Below are 22,979 nucleotides of genomic sequence, written 5' to 3'. Positions count from 1 at the left end.
GTGGGAACCCAGGTGCATTCCAAGAGGCTGTTCCAGCATGGACACAGAGCTATCCTGGGGGTTTCCAGCTTGTCCTGCTCACCCTGGATGTATCCTGGGGGTTTCCAGCTTTTCCTGCTCACCCTGGATGTATCCTGGGGGTTTCCAGCTCTCCATGCTCACCCTGGATGCATCCTGGGGGTTTCCAGCTTTTCCTGCTCACCCTGGATACATCCTGGGTGTTTCCAGCTTTTCCTGCTCACCCTGGATGTATCCTGGGGGTTTCCAGCTCTCCTGGTCACCCTGGATGCTGGGCTGAGGCCTCTCACAGAGCAGGTGTTCACAGGGGAGTTTCTCCTCCCCAAGACCAGACTCCACCCTGGGCAAGCAGCACTGGAGGCAGTGGGGACACCCTTCCCAAATGGGAGACCAAGGGAACTCACCATTCCCTTTGGGTTTGTCTCTAACCCCAAAATCTGACTTGGCCCCTGGGCTGACGTTGTGTGGAAAACACATTGAACCAATATTTCCAATTTTTCAGCCCAATCTTTCCAAATTTGGCACCTCCAAGGCTGTGCTGGTGCTCTGGGTGACCCAACACCAACAGCCCAGCTGTGGATGTGGGCAGACCCCAGAGCAGGCAGAGCTGCCTGAGGTCACAGTTCCTCCAAAACCTCCTGCCAGAGGGATGAGGATTTAGTTCCAGGGCTGCCCTGAGTACCCAACCCTTCTGCACCCCGGGCCACACCAGTCTGTGGTGAGCAACAGCTCCCACACTTCCTCCTGGGCAGTGAGCACAGAGTGGCCCCAGGAGGGACAGAAAGGGCCCTGCTGGCAGCTCTGGGACCCTGAGGCACCCAGCAGCTCTCCAGGGGGGTTGGCAAGCACTGGCCAGTTCCCAGGGAAACTCTGGGTGCTTTCTGCTGGCTCCTGTGGCTCTTTATGGCCCGGCTGCAGCTCAGGCAGCTCCTCATGCTCAGGGCTCCTGTGAGCTCTGTCATTCCCTGGGTGCACTGGAGAGAGGCCCAGTGGCAACAGAAGGGAGCACAAAGCCCCAGGAATCTTGCTGGCAGCTGGGAATGGGGAGCCCAAGCCCTGCTCCGCCCCTTCTCAGCCATCCTGGGACTCACCAGCCCCATTCCCAACCCCGCATCCCTGCCAGGAATATTTTGGGATCTGCTTTCACAGCGGGTTGGAGGTTTGGGGTCTACTCCAACCCTCAAGAACAAGAGATGGAATTTCAGATTTTTTGCCTGAGGATTCCCTACCCTGCCTCACCATGGGAACTCCTCCCTCCCTCCCTCCAGGTTCCTGTCAGGACAGACCTGGGATAGTGAAGCTGTCCCTGCCCATGGAACAAGAGGAGTTTTAAGATCCTTTCCAGCCCAAACCATTCTGGATTCTGACTCTTTAAAGACAGAGTGCTTGGAGCAGAGCCCCCTCAGCATTCCTCACTCTCTCCCCACAGGCTGCTCCTCCTGGAGCCCCAAATCCCTGCAGACCACCACCACCAAAGTGCTGGGCTCTCAGCATTTATTTCCACAGCAAACCAGTGCTCAGGGTTGCAGGAGGTGACATGCAGGGCAGGCATTGCTGGAGAGGAGGGCTGTGATTCCACATGGAGATACCTGTAGTGCATAAGAGACTAAAGAGCATCCACCTACCTCTACAGGGCCCTAATTGTCAGCTCAGAGAGAAGAATTACTGTGTTGCAAGTGGACAGTGACAGGAGACACGAGCTGCAGCTACTCTACACACATTGCTTCAGAAACCACAAAGATATGCACAAACACTGTGTCACTCTGCACCCCACAGCCCCTGAGCCCAGAGGAAAACCTCTTCTGCAGTGGTTCTGTCTGGGCCTTTCAGTCAAGATTAAAAGTCATGTGCCTCGGGCTGCTAAAGCTCCTCCCTTGTAGGCAGCCAAGCCTGCGCCCCCCTAGAATCCGTTTTCTTTTGGCAAGAAGGAAGAAGGCCTCAAGCTGCAGGAATTAACATCTTGCTTCCATAATGCTTTGGCTGACTCCAGGGATGGCCAGGTTCCAGTCATCATTCCACTGTATTGCACAAATACCTATTGGAAAAAAAAATTGGAGATGGCAGCGAGTGGCAGCTCCGCGTCCATCGAAGTCACTCAGGGTCCCACCAAACATCCCCACGAGGCTCCAAATCCTCTGGGAACACTCATGGCTGTGCCACGGACCCCACCTTGGACACACACCATGGACAGACCGAAGAACAAGGTCAGGACGTGGGCTGGGTGTGTTCAGCAGGCATGGAAAAGGGCCAGGAGCTCCTCCTCTGCTTTCGGGGTCTCTGCCGTCGGCGAGGTGGCCACCTGGCCCCCGGGTCAGCACTGCTCACCAGCCTCACTGCTGCTGGTTTCGTGGCTGGAGCTCTTTCCCAGGCCCATGAGGATATTGCCAGGCCCAGAAGGATATTCAGGATTGGAACAGTAGCTCTAGGAACAATCAGACTACAGAGGTGAAGCAATACCTGACCCAGAAATTCAGACTGGAGAAGACAACAGCGAAACGTGAGAGACTTTAAAAACTATTGCCTGCATGGGATACACACTCAAACCAAACCAGACAGACACAGCCAAACAAAAATACTGCCAGGACAAGCCACTTCCTTCTCTGGAAGAGGGGATTCCTCCATATTCCACACCAGGATCTCGCTGTGCTGACCTTCTAAGGCCACCACAGAAGGAGCAGAATGTGCAGATCCTTCCCAAGGACAACGCTCCCGGCACAGCTGTCCCTGCAAGATCCTCCTGCTGGGCCTCAAGTCCCAAAGTGTCCCTGTGCCCCTGGGCCAGGACGGGCAGGCAGACAACGGGAAGATGCTGTAGCACCAGTTTCCAAGTTCAGTGCAGTTTTCAATGCATTAAGCCAAAGGATTGTCACCAAACTTGCTTCCCACGCAAGTTCTGCAGAGAGGGTAAAGCTACACTCCAGCTGCTTCTGTCCCCAGGCTGCCTTTGGCACTCACTCCTTGCCTGAGCTGTAAATCTTCTGCACCGTGGCTCGGGTGAGCTCCAGGTCCTCGGGGTAGCGAATCTCCAGCTCGGTGTTGGCCAGGTAGTGAACGCCGGTGAACTCGGAGAAGTAGCGGCCGATGTCGGGGTGAGGGATCTCCCGAGGCTCTGAGTTGTACTCCAGGTTCTCTGTCAGGGAAGGGAAGCAGCAGTTACCAGCACACAACAGCCTGATGCAGGGCAGTGAACCCTGGGCCTCTCTCAGGCCTTGTTTGTGTCTCTAGAAACACCAAATCTGGTGCCTGAGAGGAAAAAAATAGCCTAATGGGCAGAGCAGGTCAGTGTGACTGCTCACAGAGCCTCCCCTCCTGATGACCCCCCTGACCAGGCACATGGCAACTGCTTTATGCCTGGATTGCCTGCATGAGGCTGGAGGAGCAGAATGCTGCTCCCAGGACTCGGCTGTAAGTGTGGGGAGAAGCTGCTGCACTGAGCTCTGCTCCCCTAACCCCTCACAGCCCTGGGGGATCTGTTCTAGGAGAGATCCCCCTCAAATGCTCCAAGGTGAGCCCACCTGCACAAGGCTGTCCTGGCAGAGGAGCCAAGAGCCTCCTCCCTCAGCTTGTGTTCCACCATGCCAAAGCCCAGCATGTGCCTCCAGCAAAATAAACCTCCCTAAATCCAAACTTCCCCAAGTCCAGTGGAAGTCCCTAAGAAGGACACGCTTAATATTTCCCACAGCAGCTCCTTTCCTCCAGATAACCTCATTATGCACCAAAGTTAAACAACACTGAACCCCAAAGGTGACCCCTGGACACTGAGCCCCAAAGGTGGCCCCAGCCAAGAGCAGCTCTGCTCCCCAGTGTTGGTGCAGAGCAGGGACTGGGAGTAAATCCCACAGGCTGGAGCCCTGCAGCACTCCCCAAATGATGTCATTTTTTTCCAGCGCAGTGCCAGATAAAACAGGTAGTATTAGCTAGGGAAAAAAAAAAGCTGCATCAGGATCAAAGACTGACTTTGGGCAGGGCAGGAACAAGCTGGGGTGCAGAGAATGTCATTCAGGAATAATCTGTCTCTGAAATCCAGTTCATTAGTGGGAACAGAGAATTCCTATTAATCCATGCAGGCTCTTTGAAGCTGCTGCATGGCAGGGTGTGCAGCCAGCAGCACCAGAGCTTTCCATGCCTCAGCAGCCTGGTGCAGTCCTAGAGGCTTGCAAAGGACCTTTCTGGGTACTGCACCACTGCGGAAAAACAATTTGCACTGCTGAGTGCTCTGCAGCAGCATGGCTGAGCTGGGAGCTGTGCTCAGGAACTGCAGGGATGGAGAGCTGCAGGGATGGAGAGCTGCAGGCATGGAGAGCTGCAGGCATGGAGAGCTGCAGGCATGGAGAGCTGCAGGCATGGAGAGCTGCAGGCATGGAGAGCTGCAGGCATGGAGAGCTGCAGGCATGGAGAGCTGCAGGCATGGAGAGCTGCAGGCATGGAGAGCTGCAGGCATGGAGAGCTGCAGGCATGGAGAGCTGCAGGCATGGAGAGCTGCAGGCATGGAGAGCTGCAGGCATGGAGAGCTGCAGGCATGGAGAGCTGCAGGCATGGAGAGCTGCAGGCATGGAGAGCTGCAGGCATGGAGAGCTGCAGGCATGGAGAGCTGCAGGCATGGAGAGCTGCAGGCATGGAGAGCTGCAGGCATGGAGAGCTGCAGGCATGGAGAGCTGCAGGCATGGAGAGCTGCAGGCATGGAGAGCTGCAGGGATGGAGAGCTGCAGGGATGGAGAGCTGCAGGGATGGAGAGCTGCAGGGATGGGGAGCTGCAGGGATGGGGAGCTGCAGGGATGGGGAGCTGCAGGGATGGGGAGCTGCAGAGATGGGGAGCTGCAGGGATGGGGAGCTGCAGGGATGGGGAGCTGCAGAGATGGGGAGCTGCAGAGATGGGGAGCTGCAGGGATGGGGAGCTGCAGGGATGGGGAGCTGCAGGGATGGGGAGCTGCAGGGATGGGGAGCTGCAGGGATGGGGAGCTGCAGGGATGGAGCTGCAGGGATGGGGAGCTGCAGGGATGGAGCTGCAGGGGTTGAACAGCAGCTGGCAGGGGAACAGGCTGACTTCAGCACAAGGTGGGAGCCTCCCAAAGGTGCTGACAAGCAGTTTTGAGCCACAGATCTCTCTCCTGTGCTGTCACAAAGCAAACAAAACACAGACAAGAGTGGACAGGTACTAAACTCCCTGAACAACACAGAAGTTCTGGAATTAGCTGCACTCAACCCACAGATTTACAGGAAGGCCTCAAACTGAGGTACATTTATCTATAATAAGCTTGAGGTTATTTCTGAGCTGGTTAAATTAAACTCCACATGAGGATTTGTTTAGGATTCTTTCAGTAAAATCTCTCCCTCCCTCCCCAGAGTCAGGTCAGGAGGATATGAAATAATCCTTCCCAAATGATCTGAGGATGTTTTAGAAGGGATATCAATAGCAGCAAGAACAAACCCTTCACTTATCCCCAGCAATATCAGAACTCTTGCAGGCCACAGAGATGCAGTGATAGCAGTGTCTCCTACACAGAGACAACAGTGTCAGCCTACCCTGTGGGACCAGACAGGGTTCTGTTTGTTTAAACATCATTAGACACAAGATAAGTGATGACTCAGCCCCAGCAGCACTGGGGACAATTACCTGATTAGGTAATTACCAAGATGCACATTTTAATATCAACTCATGGCACACGAGCATTTCTGGGTTTAAGACTCTCTGAGGCCAAGCCCTGCCTGATCTGAGCCATCAGGATTTGCCACTTCATCTTTGTGGGCTTCTGAATATAAAAAAGCCAATCTCAGGACAGTGGGAAACACCTGCACTTTAGATCTACAGAGAGAGGAGTGTCCCTGCCTGTAAAACCACCTCTTGTCACACTCAGGGACAGAACATGAGGGAGCAGCCAGGGAAAGGGCATTTTGGTCAGCATTCTCCCTCCAGCAGCTTCCACATCTTCCCTTAGCCCAACACACTCTGGCTGTGCAGCTGCCCTGCCTGGATGGGACCTCCCTGTCACAGGGGGAACACAAACATGAGGCAAATTAACATTGTTACAATGAACAGAGTCGCAGATGTGCTTCTCTTTTGTAATTTTCTTCAGAACCTCAGTTCAACAGTTCTTCCTGCATCCCAACCACACACTCTGACCACCAGACAAGAGTTTCCTCTTATGGTTTGTTGCATAAAGCACATGTGACATTGAGATTTCTACACCTCCCTGCACTTGTGAAGGGACATTCATTTTTGTTCTGCTTCAAGGTGGCACTAACAGCCAGGTTACCTGTGTCCCCTGGGATCCTGGCATGTGACAGTGGACAGAACTATGTCCTGACCAGCAATCCCTCACTAAATCCTATTTCCAGGTCCTGTCCAAGGCACAGCTGTGGGGAGCTGCTGACTGACCTTCAGCCTCCAGCAGAAGCTGAATTATTTCTTTCAAAGCAGCAATCAAGGTTTACATCATCAGAGTGTCCAAAACACTCCTGGGGCAAGAGGAGATCACACCAGAGTGAGCCTGCATGGCCATCCCAGCAATGCTGATTTCATGGAGGGCAAACAGAGCAGGCCACGGCTCAGGATCATTTCCTTCCCACCTCCACCTGTACAAGCCTCGTTAACCACACTTAATTAATCACTGAAGCAGCTCTTTGTCCTGATGTGGGCAGAGCCCTTGCTCACCTTGGGCAGCGTATCTGCAGGAGCCATCCTCCACCAGGACGTTGTAGAAGGGCTGGTGGGGGCCGTGGGGGAGGCTGTGCACGTTCATGTTCCGGATCCACTCGTGGCCCATCATGCAGGCAGGATCCCAGCCATAAATCACACAGTTGTAGCCATACCTGATTCAAGAAATTGCACACAAAGGCTGTGGAAACTCGAGAGCCAGCTCTTTTTCCTCAAGATTAACAGAGCACAAAGAGGATAGAAACCTCCTGAGAGCTGGCACAAGGAGGAGAGGAGCAAGAGGGAGAAAAATACAACTATTCAGAAAGACTTTGTGTTTGCATTTTGAGGTGGAGGGAAGTGACTCTGAATGACTGGATAAACAGACAGGAATAAACAGCTGAAGACAAAGCAAAACTAAATGTGAGCAAGAATGAGAATGGCAAATCAGCAGGCAGAAGAGGAAGGAAGAAATAAGGAAGGATCAACCACCCTGCTGGGCTGTGCAACTTCTTCCGTGCTCATCACACAGACGTGGGAACCCCAACACTGAGAAGAAAGCCATCACTATTTACAGAATATTCATGGGGTTAACTGTGAGAGGTTTTAACTGTCACTGCTGATGCCCCTCAAATATGCTCTGGATGTCCTGGGGAGTCAGAAGAGTGGCCAAAGCAACACAGTGCAGGCAGGAACAGGGAATGAGAGCGCAGGAAAACATTCACAGACTGTCCTGGGAATATCAGAATAGATTCTGAAGTTGACTCTGTGGCACAGTCCCTCATAAAGTGATTGCTGCTGTTTCCTGGAGAGCTCTGTGCTGTGGGGATGCTACCTGTGTGACAGAGGATGACTCAGACAAGTCAGGCTCTCTGCAGTGCAAACATTTGCTCTCTCCAGGCACTCCCAGCGCCTCCTCCACTTTCCTGCACGGGACAGACGCACGTGCCTGGCATTTCCCACTCCTCCTTGGCACTAAACCACATCTCACTGCTGTCAGCTCAAACCCTTCTGCTCTGCTGCTGCAGAGCTGACTCTGGGGAAGGCTCCAAGCTCACCTCTTGTGTTTCATGATGAGCCCAATGGAGAAGCAAACCTCCTTGTGCTTCTCATCCGAGCGGTGCTTGACCTCGGGGCCCAGCTCCTCCTTGCGCCGCTCGATGTGCTCCAGGGTGTGCTGCACCAGGTACCCCACAGCCCCGTGCTGGGAGGGGTCCAGGGCCTGGATGTGCTGCAGGATGTCCAGGACCTTCCAAACCACAGCAAAAACAGGTTCAGGACACGTCCCTGCAGCAGCACAACTTATAAACTGTCTTAGGTTGAAAGGTGTAGCTGTGAGTGTGTATTCCACCCCCATCTGTTATGGTGGGGCAGTTCTCTGATGTTCATGGGGCAGTTTTCTTTATCTCTCTCACAGCCAATCCTCCCTCCAGATCTCTTTTGTTCATGGGCCATTAATTATTAATTATCTGCTGTCCATGGCCAGTGAGTGTCCCTGCAGGGCTGATCAAATTCCACCATCCCATGGGGAGATGCTCTGCCCAGGGCAGGAGCCAAGCATTCCTACCTGGATACAATCTGCCCTGGAACAGCACAGCAGCCTTTGCCCCCTGCATTCCCAGAGGAGCAGCTTTCTCCTGCCCTGCATTCCCAGAGGGAGAGCAGGCCCATCTCCAGCAGCCCTGGAGCTGCAGAGGAAAACTCCCCCCTTGTGCAGGATCCTGCTGCAGCAGAGCCACAGCTGGCACTGCAGGAGGGCTGAGCCCCCATGGGATGGGGCTGTGCCCCCACCCTGACACACAGGGGGACAGGGACTGCTCTGACTCTGGCAGTGGTTTGTTTTCCTTTTTTTGTACTATTGCATTTGTATTTTTAATTTTCCTGCTAAAGAACTGTTATTCCTACTCCCATACCTTTACCTGAGAGCCCCTAAATTTCAAAATTATAACAGTTTGGAGGGAGGGGGTTTGCATTTTCCATTTCAAGGGAGTCTCCTGCCTTCCTCAGCACACACCTCTCTTTTCAGACCCAGACATAAACACATAAAGATATATTGCTGCAGTCAGCTGCATCTGAGTGCCCTGAGATCTGCCACAACATCTTCCACACTGTTCTCTGCCATAGCTTTGTGTTCAGCCTGCACACAGCCTGTTCTTATTCCTTTTCTCTTTGTAAAGCTCCCAGCTTCAGGAAAGGCACTGGAGAGCTCAGCAGCTCCTTAAAACTCAGCCCCATGAGTTCATCACGTCCTGTTTAGTGCCCACAGAGCACCTCTCAAAGTTTCTGGTCATGAGAATGCAGTTCCCAATGTCCCAAAAATGCTGCTGGGAAGTGATTCCAGGTGACTTCTGGTGCTCTTGAGAACTAATATTTTAACTTAAAAGAGCTTCTCAGCATGTCTGTGAGGAGCAAAAATAGGGCAGCACAGGAGGAAATGGAAATAACCTCCATGATGTTTTCCCAAGGAACAAGACAGAAAAGCTGCTTGTCTCAGGATGACAAAGAACACAGAGCAGCAAGGTCTGCACATCCACAATTCCAGCCTCCCAACAGCCTCTGGCACAACATCAGAGCACCTGCTGCTGAGTTTGTTAGAGGCAGGCAAAGCAAATTTTCATTTTTTGGTAAAAGCAAGGAAAAAAACCCAGCATGTTGTGTAAACACGTTGGGAAAAGACAGGCATCTGTCTCAACATCAAATCCTCAAGTCCCAAAATCTGCCACACTTTGGCACCTGGCAAAAGGATTGTCTCCTTGATCATAGGTTTGGTCATTAAGTTCAGAGCAGCAGCAGAAGAGGAATGGAAATCTCAGGCTGTTCAGCATGAACAGCAGCCAAAAATCGAGGAAAATCAATTTAAATAAAGGACAGGTGAGTAATTCATGAGAAGAAGCACAGCTCAGGCTTCTTGGGCACTTTAATTCTATTAAGAATTAAGAAGGATGTGAAAATCATGAAAAATCCTAAAGGAAGTAAGTAACCACAGCTGCCAGAGATTCTAGGGAGTTTTATTTACTGTTATTTACAAATATTTAGGGCAACATTAAGTGTAGCTCTGCAGGACTTTTTAGATTTCCTACCCATCCATAAATCTGGCAGCCCCTGTCAAAGCTGGTACATTGTGTCCTGTCAGACACAGCATTCTCTCTGGTTAGCTGCAATCCTGCCTGACAGCCTGGAACGACTGGATACAATCCTGAAAAATCCAAATTTGCTCATTTCCATTGCAGCTGGTGCAGAGAGCTCAGTAAAACTCGGCCCTGGGGTTGGGTTATGTGTTCTGGGGGGCTGCAAATCCAAGTCTGGTGATCTCCAAACACATCCCTGAATGCCAGGAAGGGGCAGGAAGATCTTTCAGTGCTCCCTATTTATATCCAGCTCACTGAATCCCTCCCATACACAATATTTTGGTGCTGGTTTTTCTGTGCTGACCCTAAAATTTGCTGCCATAAGAAAGGAAGGCCAAGCTTAGCACAGTTTGCTCTCCAAAGGGAAGAAAGGAGCTTCTCCAGCATCCTGTTCCAGTTGATTTGGTGGGAAGAGCTTTATTTCTGCTCAGCTGTCCAGCCAATATTCCTGTCCACTTCCCAATCCTCACAGATGGAACTGGCACAGGCTCCACTGAACCAGCACAGGGGATTCTGAGTAGGAAAAACCTCTGTGCTGCAGTGACACCAAAAAAAAAAAATCAGATTTTTTGAGCTACAGGCTCTTCCCTGATTCAGTGAAAACCTTGGATGATCCAGATAACCTGTAAATCTCAGCACCTTCCTTCCCACACTCCCAAGATAACAGGACTGGAGTTGTTACCCTGAAGGAAAAGGAATTCCAAGGACAGGAATATCAAGCTGCTTTTTCACAAGAGCCACAGACTGTGTGGCCAAAGTTGGGAGCACAGCTTTGGTTTTATTTATAAAAGATAACTTCCTAAAGTTTTCTGATAAGGTAATTGCTCCCTTTCCAGGAGCCCAGAAGGAGCTTTATCACAATTTAGGCACAGAGCAAACAGGATGCTCTTAGAACTCACAGTCCATGGTGTTGGTTGCAAGACAAGCTGTAAATCATAACTTATGACTCAAAGCTGCTCCCAAGTCTCCCCCAGGACAAGCAGCCAAGAATCATCCACTCTCCCTGCTTCAAATTGATTCCCTGCAATGTGAGAACTCCTCCAACTGCATTTATTACAGAAACAACTTGTGGCAGACTGTAATGCAGGCTGACATAGCCCAGAAATCAATAACCCAGTGTTAATAGTGCTCAGCCTTCCCCAAAGCATTCCCCTGATTGCCCAGGTACCTTTTCTGGCCAGATTCCCAGGTGGAAGTATAACCTGGCCTGGAGCATGAGGTGCTGCACATTGTCTGGATACATGGCCAGGTACAGGTCCAAGGAGTCCCTCAGGAGCTGGTAGGACTGGTCAGTGCTCTCTCTGCCAGCAGAAAGGAAACTCACCTGTGAGGCTCTGCAGCCCTGTCCCCAGAGCTCCCAGGGACAGGGGGAGTCCCCAGGGTGGTGCTGCAGGTGCAGCATGCTCACAGCAGTGACTCTAGCACGGATTGTCACTGACCACATCAGCCTGCTACAAGGAAAAGCACTCCACACCTGATCACTGAACGCTGCCCTCCCACCCACTGCTCTTCTCCTGGGTCAGATAATCCCACATGGAGAATTCCCTCTCCAAGCCACTTCCTTTTGTTCCCCTGACACCTACAACAATCCTTCCACTCCTGTGAGTCTGTCTGTGGCTCAGGAAAGGGATTATCAGGAGGATTTGGAAACAAAACTTGATGTTCAGTACACCAACAGGATCTCTGAAAATGCCCATTTGAACTTGGGGGTTGTGCCTACCACATGACAGGAAAAGGCTCTGCTCTCAAGGTGGACAGTCCCTATCAGCTTTTCACAGAAAAAATAAAACATCTTGTCTATTTTCTTGAGAGGAACTAGTTTCATTAAATATTTGTGTTTCCCCTCAGATTAAAATGCCTTGTGCACAGGGAATTTTCAGGATCTCATGAGGTGAGTGACACCTTTTGGCAGCAGCAATACTGGACATACAGATAATGTACCCAGGTGCTTTTCCCCAGGGTATGGATCCTCAGCTCACCTCTTGCCAAGGTTCAGGAGGTTGCCCACCATGCGCTGCAGGACCTCCTTGGAGGTCACCACTCCATAGAACTCCTCTGTCACGTGGTGCCCGATCAGGTACTCGCACTCCTTCACTGTCAGCTGCTTCCCCTTCCCAAAGGCATCAATGTAGGTGTAGTCAAAAATATCTGTGCTCCTGAGGAGGCAACAGAGAGCCCAAACTGTGATCAGCCTCATGGTAAAGCAGGGTTTGCTGTTTCTGTTCTTCCCTCAGCACTTCCAACCCGTGTCCTTCACTCCTCCTCTCCCTCCTAAACAGAGACTACCTGGTGCCTTCTCTCTCCTCCATAACTCTCACATCACCTCAGGGGTATTATTATTTCAGGAAATCTGTTATTATTCAGCAGCAGCAACAGCTGAGTTCTAGGAAAACTTTCCTAAAGATCTGGTTTTACCCTCTGTATAGGTTTTAATTCCATGAGGAAAATAATTAAACATTCTCCTTTAGGTCTAGAGCAAGAAATCTGTTACCATTCAGCAGCAGCAGCAGAATTGAGTTCTAGGAAAACTTTCCTAAACATCTTCATTTCTCAGCTCCTTCCCAAACAGAGGCTACCTGGTACCTTCTCTCTTTTCCATAATTCTCACATCACCTCATGGGTATTATTATTTCAGGAAATATGTTATTATCCAGCAGCAGCAGAATTGAGTTTTAAGAAAACTTTCCTAAAAATCTGGCTTTTCCACCTGTATAGGTTATAATTCCAGAGGGATAATAATTAAACATTCTCCTCTAGATCTAGAGCAGGAAATCTGTTCCCATTCAGCAGCAGCAGAACTGAGCTCTAGGAAAACCTTTCTAAAGATGTGATCTTTCCCTCTGTACAGGCAGATGGAACACAATTAAACACTCTCACACAGGTGTGGAGCTGTACATACGCTCTGGTTTTTGTCACTGTGGGCACAATTTCAGAGTTCAGCAGGTCACTCACCCTTCTTTCCCTTGACACCACCGCAGCAGGAAATGGCTGGGAAAGTTGACAGGCTCCAGTTTGACTCCCAGCTGCCTGGCAATTGTTAAATAAAGCACAGACAAACTGATGGGAATTCCTGTCCTGCGGATCAAAACCTAGGGGAAAAAAATGTGACAAAAACAAAAGTGGGATTTCAGAAAAACAGGAATTTCAGGGGTTGATTTCACAACTGAAAATGCAACTTGACAGAATATGCACTGAAGGGTAACATATTTATTTAAGAGTTGTTCTTCACAGAGAATTACTTGTCTGGCTACATTCAGACAAATAAAGTGTCTCAAGCCTTGCAGCCTCCCACACACACACACCTGGTGAATGTAGGAATTCAGGGAATTGTAGTAATCCAGCTCATTTCCTTTGTATTTCAGCTGCTCATACAGGACACAGTTCATGGCATCGAGCACCTGCCTCTGAAGTTCCACTTCTGGAATGAGAACCTCTCCTGCAAACACATGCAGTGAAATAAAGACTGAGAAAACAAGAGCACTCAACCGTTATGCAATGAAATCTTCACATGGGCAGGCTCAGTCTCCCCTTGGAAGCCAGATTTTTTTTTACTCAGTGTTTATAAAACCAAGGAGCAAGATGCTGCCTGACCTTTGGAGATTATAAACATGCACCTTTCTACTGATGATTTTCTGAGATTGGCAGGAAAGAGGTTGTTTTCCAGTCCCACAGCTCAGCTGTAGATAACAGGACTAGTAAGATTTCAGAGACAAATGGGAAAAAATAGAATTCCCCTCCCAATTCTTTCACCATCAGATGGACTGAACCCTGGGCTACTGAACAGCTGTTTCTTGAATGATGGCTTCAGTAAATGTCACAATTTTGTTTGCCAGGGGATAAAAACAACAGCTCTTTAAGCTGCCACAGCTCCCCAGCTGTTTCAGCTGTGCAGAGGGGCAGGAAGGCTCTGCAGGAAGGCACATTTCTGTACAGTACCTGCCTTGGAAGCCAAGCTGGGGTGCCTGGGGTTCTTGGTCCGCAGCACTTTGCGCACCTTGTCCGTGATATCGTCCACCTGAGCCTGGACACTCTTCAGGCAGATGTCTGACAGGGGGTTACAGTATTGATCAATCAAAACAGCACCTGGAAAAAACAAACTGCATAAGAAACAGGACTTCAGTTTTTTCTTTGCTTGGTTTTGCCTACTCTACATTCCAGGCATGCAGCGAGTGGTTGCAGCAGAACAGCAGAGCTCTGTGTCTGAAACCTGCAGTCACCTCCTGGATACACAAAATGCAGAGAGTGAGCTGACATGAGAAATTACCAGCTGAACTCAGTATTGCCCTCTCCACCACGCTGAAAGGTATCTGTACCTTGAGCAGGAATGCTGCTGGGTCAGGCTTGACCAGCTCTGTGCTCACACTGCAGTCCCTGGCACCTCCCCAAAATACAGAGATTTTTATTCAGAGCCTGAAACCATCCCAGCTGCACTCAAACTGCCTCAGTTCTGACTGCTCCCTGTCACATCCTCCATATCATCCCTGTTCATCATTCCCTTATCTGCTACATTCATCCTTCTCTTCCACACCTGCTCTCCATCTTCCTAGCACAACACAGAACAGAACAAGCTTTCGTGTTCCTCCTGCCCCAGCCTCTGCAGGAAAACATTTCCTTTTCACAGAACCTTCTCCTTGGTACCACTGCTCTTTCCAAAGCCTCCTCTAGTTCAAACTCTGGAATCAGCTGCAAGGATTTTGCATGGACCATACCTCTTCCAGCCTCCTACATGGCTTTGTCAGCATGCCCATGAGTGGTCTGTGAATCAAGAAATTCAGCAGGGCCCCATGTCTCCTTCTTGTCCTCCCAAAGTGCTCCCTCTGCTGAAATTCCCAAAACACTTCCTGCTGGTGCTTCAAAGGCACGTTCATGGCAGACCTATCACACATATTTGTGACCCACATGACTAAGTCTCATAATTAATTAGTTTTTTTCTAGAAAATGCCACTTTTTGCTTTCCCTTCTTGCCCTAACAGCCCCTTCTTCAAAGTCTATTGCATTAACAAGAACCAGGCTTTTTTGTCCTCTTTCAGGGACATTTTGGAGTGTGGACCAAGAGGAAGGGACTCTTCTACAGCCCTTGGCAGCTTCTGAGCCATTCAGAAAACAGAAGAAGAATAATCCACCAGACTGAGGACATGAAGAGCAGAAAACAGAAGAAAGAGCTTTGTCTTTCTCAGCAGGTGTAAGTGCCCTCCCATCATGTGACTGGACTTGAATTTGTTTCCCACCAAAGTCCAGCACTCAGTTCTTGGGGCACTCCCAGTGCTCAGGCTACAGCAATTCCCTCTGCTTGCTCCCTGCCCTTATCTGAGGAGTTCCTGGGAAGGGGGAAAGCAGGGAGCTGACTGGGAAGCAGCTCAGGGGCCACAGCAGCAATGTCAGTAACGAGGATGTCGAGCTACAGCTCCTTTTCTCAGCACCTTGTTCAAGATTCCAGTGTTTTACCATTTTCTGCCTTCAGCCCAGCTGTCCAGGGTGAGATTTTTCAAGCACACAGCACTGACAGCACCTGCTGCCATCCTGACATTTTGATGCAACGCTGCTGCCGGATGGGAAGGATTCCAGACACATCCAAAATCCAACCTGAACTCTGAGTCATTAGCCAAGGGCTTGCTGGAATCTAGGCAAGGCAGGCTCCCTGCAAGTCAAAGCATGATGGAGAGCTGTCATTAGGGGCTCTGGCTGGGCTCTCTGGCAAGGACTCACCCTCCAGGAAGGACTGTCGCTCCGTGGGGCGCTGCAGATACTCCTTCAGGTTCTTTAGTATGTTCTGCTGCCGTAGGAAATAGAGAATTTTCTTTGCATAGTACTTCCAGGTGAGACCTTTCCTGCAGAGTTAAACACGAGAGGAAGCATTTCCCTTAACAGGTATTTGAGGGGTGAACAGCTGGTTTAAGTTTTACAAGTTTACAGTTTGGGTTATTGTTTTTCTCAACAAGCACTGTCACTGAAAGTCAACTCAAAAGGGGAATGCTGAGAGGAATTTATCACAAAAAGCCACACAACCTGCAAAACATTGCTCCTATCATCTCCAATTTTCATCCCATCCCATATTCTTTTATCATGGGAAACAACACAGATCCTAATTAAAGGAGCTCAGGAATATCTGATTAAAATCCTATACTTTATTCATAAAACATTACCCTCTGTCTGACTGCATCTCTCCAGAGCCACTCCTAAAGCATCCTCTCAGCATTAAATATAGATTGATGAGGGACATGAATGTCAGTCCAACAGTATTCAGAAGAAAAACAAAATTCCCCAGAGGAAAACCAACTCTGTAGCTCTGAAAAGGCAGGAGGAGATCAACAGTTGCTCTGTAGATGACAAAATTCCAAAACTTTTTACAGCAAAGCCCCATCACTTTCTAAAGCCTCTCCAACCTCCTGGACAGCAGGACAATCAAAACTCATAATATTTTATCTTCTTCCAATAAACTGGGATCCTCAATAGGGACAACTGCTTTATTGGGATATCTTCCAGGGAGATGATTTAGCCTAATGCTCCTGAATGGCACTGACTACAGCTTAATCAGGGTGTAATTAGCATCAATTCTGCTTTATGGGGAGGCATTTGGCCAGTGCAAAGCCTCAAAAGCTTTTTAACCAGTTGTCAAATGAGAGATGCTCAGGCCCAGCTCAAATAGAGAAGGCAATAAAATGGATGGGAAAAGGCAAAAATGAGATGATTGCCATTCCAGTTGGGTTTTTTCAAGCCCTATTAACAGTCCCTCTAATCAAGGCTATTAGGCCCCATTAAGGATATTTATCACAGCTTTGTATCTCACCAGACCCAGCCTGTGTAGGTGGTACCAGCAGAAAAACCTTCAAATAAAGCAAATAAAACCTTCAAATAAACATACTCATCTTACCCAGTGTTAATCAAGGTGATGAGATTACCCAGGCAGATAAAACCCAGGGGTTTTATCTACCACCTGTCTGAATAATTTACAGAACTGCAAATTTTGCAGTGTCTGAATTCAACTCAGTTGCTTCTCTGGGGACAAAAATTGGACCAACCTACTCCAGCTCAGAATAGGAAAGAAAAAGCTGAATTTCAGGGTACAGGGATTCATGGTGGCATTCCTGAAGGATTCCTGCTCCCCTCTGGTGCTCTGGCCTAATCCTGCAAATCAGTTCAGCAAACTGATCCAGGCCTAAATCAAAAAGGAACAAGAGAACGGGAACTGCTTAGGCAGGGGTGCATGGGATATGTCCCAAGAGATGCCATGAGCTGGCAAGGACATAAACAACAAAAAGCACCACAAAGTCAGAGGATCTTCCTCTTGTGGGCCAAGGTTTCCATGGTTTCCTCTGGAAATACTCAATCTGCTGTGAAATCAGGCCTCAGCAAGCCTGGGGGTATTGTTTAATGAGTGACCAAGGGCAGAAGCTGAGGTCAGGCATTAACCAGGGTATTTTTCTCCCTGAAGTGGTGAAAGAGGGATTTCTCAGCCCTCTCTTACCTTCCTTCCATGTTGAGGATACACATCAGCTCATCCTCAAAGAAATGGCTGGGGCACCCCAGAGTCTCAATGTCACTGAATCCATCACAGGGCACCTGCCAAAGCAGACAAGGAGTCATGCACAGCACAACAGCTTCTCCCATGACTTCAGAAAAAGTCTCAAAACCAAATTAGTCCTTTTTTTTTTTTTCCAATTTATTAAAGATCTTAAGAACCTCATGCTTCCCAAATACTCCCAGACTGTACTCATGGATTTATTAATCCATTGAGAACCCCAGGAATACTCTATAGCAATTTCAGCCCAATTCGGCAGCATTTAGGGCTGTGATGCTGAGTTCAGGACCAGCAGAATCACATTTATGCAGAGTGGGCATAAGCTGCAAGCGATTTTAAGGTGGAATCAACTTCTGCTTGTGGTTGACCAAACCCCTCCATACTCCTGTGCAGGAGATTCATCCTGGGTGAAGGAATGAAGAGGCAGGAGCCTTTATTTTTTGCAACAACCACTTCTGCATCTATATTCAGAACTGCTATTTTCTTCCAGAATTCAGAATTACTTTTTAAACTTTGGCTGAACTGTAAAAAAAAAAACCCAGGCTTTCAAGCTTTTCACTGTAGGATATGGGCTCATGTATGGGTTGAAATCCTTCTCCTCTCAGCTCTGAGCAGGGAATCAAGCTGCAGTTTCTGGCCCCACAGGAGATGGTTCTCATCATGAGGCCTTTGGGCATTGCTTAATGGTCTCTCCATGGTCTATGCATATGTGATCAAAACAGGAGGAATCCAGGAGCTGCTTCTCCCAGTTAATGCTCTGACAATTCTCCATGGACAAATGTCTGGCTGCTGCAGAACAGAGCAGCCAGGAGACACCAAACACCCACCTGGCCCTGCTGCCTCCCTTCTGCACAGGAGCCATACAAGGGGGGCTGTTCAGCGGCTCTGGTGTGGGATTTTGAATTCAGCCAAAGTTACAGCAAGTATTTATATTGATTTCACAGAATTCCAGGCTGACCCAGCTGCACAGCTTGCCAAAATCCACAGCTACAGCCAAGTAACTCCTGTCCTGTGCAGGTCAGTCTGACCATAATTTCCCTTTTTCCTCACTGAACACAGAAGCATTTCAGGGCCATGGCTGGCTGGAGAACTTCAAAAACACACTTTGCAACTGAGTGGCCCTGTTGTGCTTTGCTCCTGAACTCAAAGGGCTTGTGACAGCTCTCAGAACTCGTCCTTGCACAAGGTCTGCAGTGAGAAACAGCAGCTGTGCTTTGTGTCAACAAACCCTGTGGCCTTCAGAATTCCCAGAGCCGGGGCTGAACTCCCAGCACAAAGCAAAGAGCTTTCAGGGCTGAATGCAATCCCGGGGTGTGCTGCACTCCACACACCTCTGGATTTGGAACTCTCTCCCCTTCTGGCTGTGTTTCAGCATTTTACACAAAGTCAGGAAATGTAAAATCTCTGAGTGCACAGTTGAGGTGATGTGGAGAGAGGGGCAAAAGAAACTAATAAAAAGAATTGATCACAATCAAGGAAGGTGAATCTCTGAATTATTATGGAATCATGGAATACCCCAAGCTACCACAAGGATCATTCAGTCCAACTCCTGACCCTGCACAGACATCCCAAAATCCCACCACATCCCTGGCAGTGCAGTCCACAGGCTCCTGGAGCTCTGGCAGCCTCAGGGCTGTGCCCATTCCCTGGGGAGCCTGGGCAGTGCCCAGCACCCTCTGGGGGAGGAAAAACCTTTTCCTAATAAAAATAATAATAAGGACTAAATAAACACATTTTTAAAAGGCAAAACCCCTCTATGGAATAAACAACTTTTGAGTGGTTTAAGAACTTTTAAAGAAGAATACACCCTGGTGATGTGAATGCTCAGGCAGTGTTGAGGAAACAGCCTCCTGCTGCTCCAGGGGAGGTCTAGGTTGGATATTAAGAAAAACTGATTAATTGAAAGGGCTGTCAAGCATTGGAACAAGCTGCTTAGGGAAGTGGTGCAACTGCTGTCCTTCAAAGAAATTCAGTTTTCTGGACCCTTGGAAGGAAAATCTCCTGGCAGCAGCTGCTGTTGGGTCGGTGCAAGGACCAGTGCTGGGCTCACCTAAACCCTTCTGGCAGCAGACCAAGGGTGGAACATGGGCTCTTGTGGCTGCATCGTTTGCAAGCCCCAACATTTCTGAAAGAATAATAATAATGATGATGTTTTTGTGTCTTGAGATGCCATCCCAGGGTGCTGTGAGAAAGCTCAGCCTCTCTGAGCTCTGGTTTCTGCCCAGCAGACAAAGCTGTGAGACCAACACAAGCAGCCCTACAGACACCTGCACTGTGCTGCTCTCACATTCTCCTTGCAGAGGGGCAAGATTTGTTTCCCTGAGGGAATTCAGGAATGTCAGCCCTGGCTTTTCAAAGGTCCTTTGAGGGGTTCAGAAAACGTGAAGATGTGGTGCTTAGGGACAGGGTTCAGGACTTGATCCTGGAGGTCTTTTCCAACCTTAATGATTGGATTAATGATTTTATTAATGATTCTATTGGACAGGTGGCTGGGCTGCTGCACACACACACAAGGAGAGGAGGACTTACATGTTCTGAGAAGAACCTTTTGGAGAAGGAGGCCACGATCCTCTGTGCCTCCAGCCCCGCGTTGTGCCGTGCCTTGTACTCCTCCAGCCAGCTGACACTGTCACTGTGGCTGTAGTACTTCAGCAGGGATGGCCACCTGCACACACACACACAAACCAACAGCACCATTAATATTTCACCTCCCTCAGAACCTCCAGGATGACTTGAGGAGCTGAGAAAGAGCACAGACACCGCCCAGCTTTAAATTGTATTAAATTACCTCAGACATCAAAGCACAACTCCCCAGCTGCAGCTGTGCATTAATGATTACTTAAAAGCCAGCTCTCCTGAAGCCTTCAGAGGCTCCCACTCCAGGATTTCAATACCTAAACATCCTAAATGCTTCAGTTTTATAATTAAAAGAGTTTACCACAAAGAAGGAAGCCAACCTGGCACTGAACAGAAGGGGAATTCTCTGTCCTGTGTTCTTCCTACCACCTCGGGGAGCTCATTAAAAACACAGCTCCCTCCACTGCCCTTGCTGGTGGCAACATCTACGGGAGGAAAACACAACCTGAAGTCAAATTGTGACAGCTAAATGCTTCTGCAGTTTGACAAGAGACAAGAAATAATTGTTTGAAAAAAAACCAAACCCAACACCTTACAGCCTTCTTGTAAAAACCCCCTCTTTTACTGAGACTCAAAAAACCACACATTTCACAGCTTACTCAGAATTTCAAGGTTCAGCTGAAAATCCAACCTCAGGGCACGCTTTGGGGGCTGTTAGCAGCACCTTTTTGAATAAAGTGGGTGTGTGCTGCCACAACACAGCTTTGTGCCATAAAACAGGTGCCAGCACTGCAATTCCTGCTGCTGTGAAGACACCAGGATCACTTGTGTGAGAAACATGAACAATAATCAGCACAGATGGAAATATTTTGGAAATGAAACTGCAAGAAAGGGGTTTCTTTTCATTTGCTGGGGGATTTATTCCACATTTTGAAATGCTGTTCATTATTACAAAACATTTTCCTTTGTCGTAGGCTCTTTTCAGGTTATATGTATATACATATTTATATATTTAATTTGCCAAATATTGAAATCACTCCTCCTCTATCATAATTATTACCAGTGTCCAAACAACACCTGGGAGGTATTTCACTGCTGGTTAATAATAAAACTCCCCTGCACTTGTCTCCACAAAATAAAGTCAAATAACCTCACATTACATAACAACCTCTCTCCTGATGAATCCCTGGCCTTTCAGCTACTGCTGAAACGCAGCCACCTCACAATAACCATCACAGTCCTTTATTTTGGGATTAAAAAGGAGAATTGCATGGCTTGGAAGGACAGTGGGAATTTTGGAAAGATGAAAGTGCCATTGCTGACGATGGAATCCTGCCAGAATGGCAAGGTCAGGGTGAAGCCTCCTGCCAAAAATTCCATTATCAAGGAGAGAGGAGGAGAGCAACCTGTGCCAATCACCCACCACATCCCATTCCAGCTGCTGGATCCCAACCAGGCTGACACTTGCAGGAACTGCAGCCACTGAACTGCTGAAAGTCAGTCTCAGAGCCATGGCTTGGTGCAGTGGTGAAGCTGTAATTCCTCAGCAGCTTTTCTACCCCTGTGAAAAGGGGGAAAAAGGGAACAATCCCCACATTTGGGCTGAGCTGAATTTCAGGAGCCAACTGGCAGTGAGAGAAAGCAATTCTGCTGCTTCTCCTGTGCCAACACAGACAAAGGCAGGTAGGAGATGAGCCTGGACAGCCTCAGGAATGAGGAGAGCTGCCCTAAGGACTGCTGAGACCAGCACAGCATCACCAGTGTCACCCTTCATCCCAGCCAAAATCTGCACAGTGCCACCGAGCACAGCCCCCTAGGGGAAAAAGGACAGCAGCAAAACCCCACGCCAGGGACCTGGCTGTCTGTGAGAACAACTCTGCCCAAATCCATCCTCAGGCAGAAACACCTCTCTGCCGTCCAGCATCGGTCCTGAGATGGGTCTTGGCTGTTGCTTTGGGAGTTCTGGAGGGGTCAGGGAGGCCAATCCGGGCTGGCCCTGGCAGCGCAGGGGATGCACGGGCCCCGGGGTGGAAAGGGCCACAGAACGGATCCCCGGCCAAGGGGGAGCCCCTGCGAGCAGCAGGCTGGGCCTGGTCCCTCCCCAGGGGATCTGGAAGGGCAGCAGCCCTGCAGGACCCGCCCGGAGAGGCCGTGGCTGCCCCATCCCTGCAGTGTTCCAGGCCAGGCTGGATAAACCTGGAGCAACCCGGCACCGCGCACGGTGTCCCTGCCCGTGGCACGGGGTGGAACCGCGGCTTCACGGCTGCCTCCCACCCGCACCGCTCGGTGTCCCTGCCCGTGGCACGGGGTGGAACCGTGGCTTCACGGCTCCCTCCCACCCGCACCGCCCGGAGCCCGCACGGTGCCACCGGAGCGCCGCAGGCTCACCCGGCCCGAGCGGAGCTCAGCGGGAAGGGACCGGGCGGTGACGGCGGCGCTTCCACCGCCCCACGCGACCCTCCCTGCCCAGCCCAACATTCCCCGGTGCCGCGGAAGGCCGGCGGTGCCCGTTCCCTCCCGTCCGAGCCCGGGCGCGCCGGGCCGAGCGGCGCTGCCCACCTGAGGCGGAAGCGCTCCCGCCACACCTTGCCGCGGGGCTGGCACGCCTCGCGCAGCCGGCGGCAGGTGCAGGACACGCGGCCGATGTCGGCGGCGCCCAGCACGTCGCAGCAGAGGATGAGCTCCAGCAGCTCGCCCGGCAGGTCCGTCAGGCCCGTCCCGCCGCCGCTGCCGGGCCCCGCCGGGCCCGCGGCCTCCGCCGCCATCTTGGCTGTTTACCTGCGCTCCGGGGCCGCCGGCGCTTCCGGGGAGGGGCGGCCCGGGGAGCGTCCGCCAAGTGCGGCCGCGGCGCCGGGCGCAGAACGGGCAAGGGAGCGTCTGACAAGTGACGGGAACGGCGGGGACGGAAAGGGCACCGGGGGCTGTCGGTACCGGGAACGGCGGGCACAGAGGGACCGCATCGGCGTGATCGGTGTTGGGAACGGAGTGCCAAAAAGGGATCGCATCGGTGTGATCGATATTGGACATGGAGGGCAGAAAGGGACCGAATCAGTGTGATCAGTATTGGGAAGGGAGTGCCAAAAAAAGGACCGAATCAGTGTGA

The 22,979-nt window shown here is 50.3% G+C and overlaps 1 protein-coding gene across 2 annotated transcripts; it reads right to left on the bottom strand.

Moving 5' to 3' along the window:
- Window positions 1–1,414: 1,414 nt before the first annotated feature.
- Window positions 1,415–22,665, bottom strand: FBXO21 (F-box protein 21). Of its 2 annotated transcripts, XR_014616572.1 has the most exons (13): window positions 22,436–22,665; window positions 19,829–19,964; window positions 17,246–17,340; window positions 15,487–15,608; window positions 13,717–13,863; window positions 13,083–13,216; window positions 12,733–12,869; window positions 11,760–11,936; window positions 10,949–11,081; window positions 7,711–7,901; window positions 6,671–6,828; window positions 2,188–3,148; window positions 1,415–2,053 (listed from the first exon to the last, which is right to left on the bottom strand). XR_014616572.1 is itself a non-coding variant. In XM_084216956.1 (12 exons), the coding sequence occupies exons 1-12, from the start codon at window positions 22,639–22,641 to the stop codon at window positions 2,970–2,972; spliced, it is 1,815 nt and encodes a 604-aa protein (XP_084073082.1). In that variant the 5' UTR covers window positions 22,642–22,665; the 3' UTR covers window positions 1,417–2,969. The 2 variants fall into 2 exon arrangements, 1 of the variants encoding a protein (XP_084073082.1); XM_084216956.1 differs by having other exon boundaries at window positions 1,417–3,148.
- Between the last annotated feature and the right edge of the window lie 314 nt (window positions 22,666–22,979).

This window comes from Fringilla coelebs (assembly GCF_963513975.1).
Source record: "Fringilla coelebs genome assembly, chromosome: 17".
Lineage (NCBI taxonomy): Eukaryota > Metazoa > Chordata > Aves > Passeriformes > Fringillidae > Fringilla > Fringilla coelebs.
This window is presented reverse-complemented; position numbering and strand designations above follow the sequence as displayed.

Excerpts from the sequence above, each read along its gene's own strand:
- FBXO21 (XM_084216956.1), bottom strand. The coding sequence starts at position 22,641 with ATGGCGGCGGAGGCCGCGGGCCCGGCGGGGCCCGGCAGCGGCGGCGGG. Across the intron at positions 6,829-7,710 it reads CTCATCATGAAACACAAGAG|GTATGGCTACAACTGTGTGA; the intron begins GTGAGCTTGGAG and ends TTCTTGAATCAG. Across the intron at positions 3,149-6,670 it reads CTGCAGATACGCTGCCCAAG|AGAACCTGGAGTACAACTCA; the intron begins GTGAGCAAGGGC and ends CTTCCCTGACAG.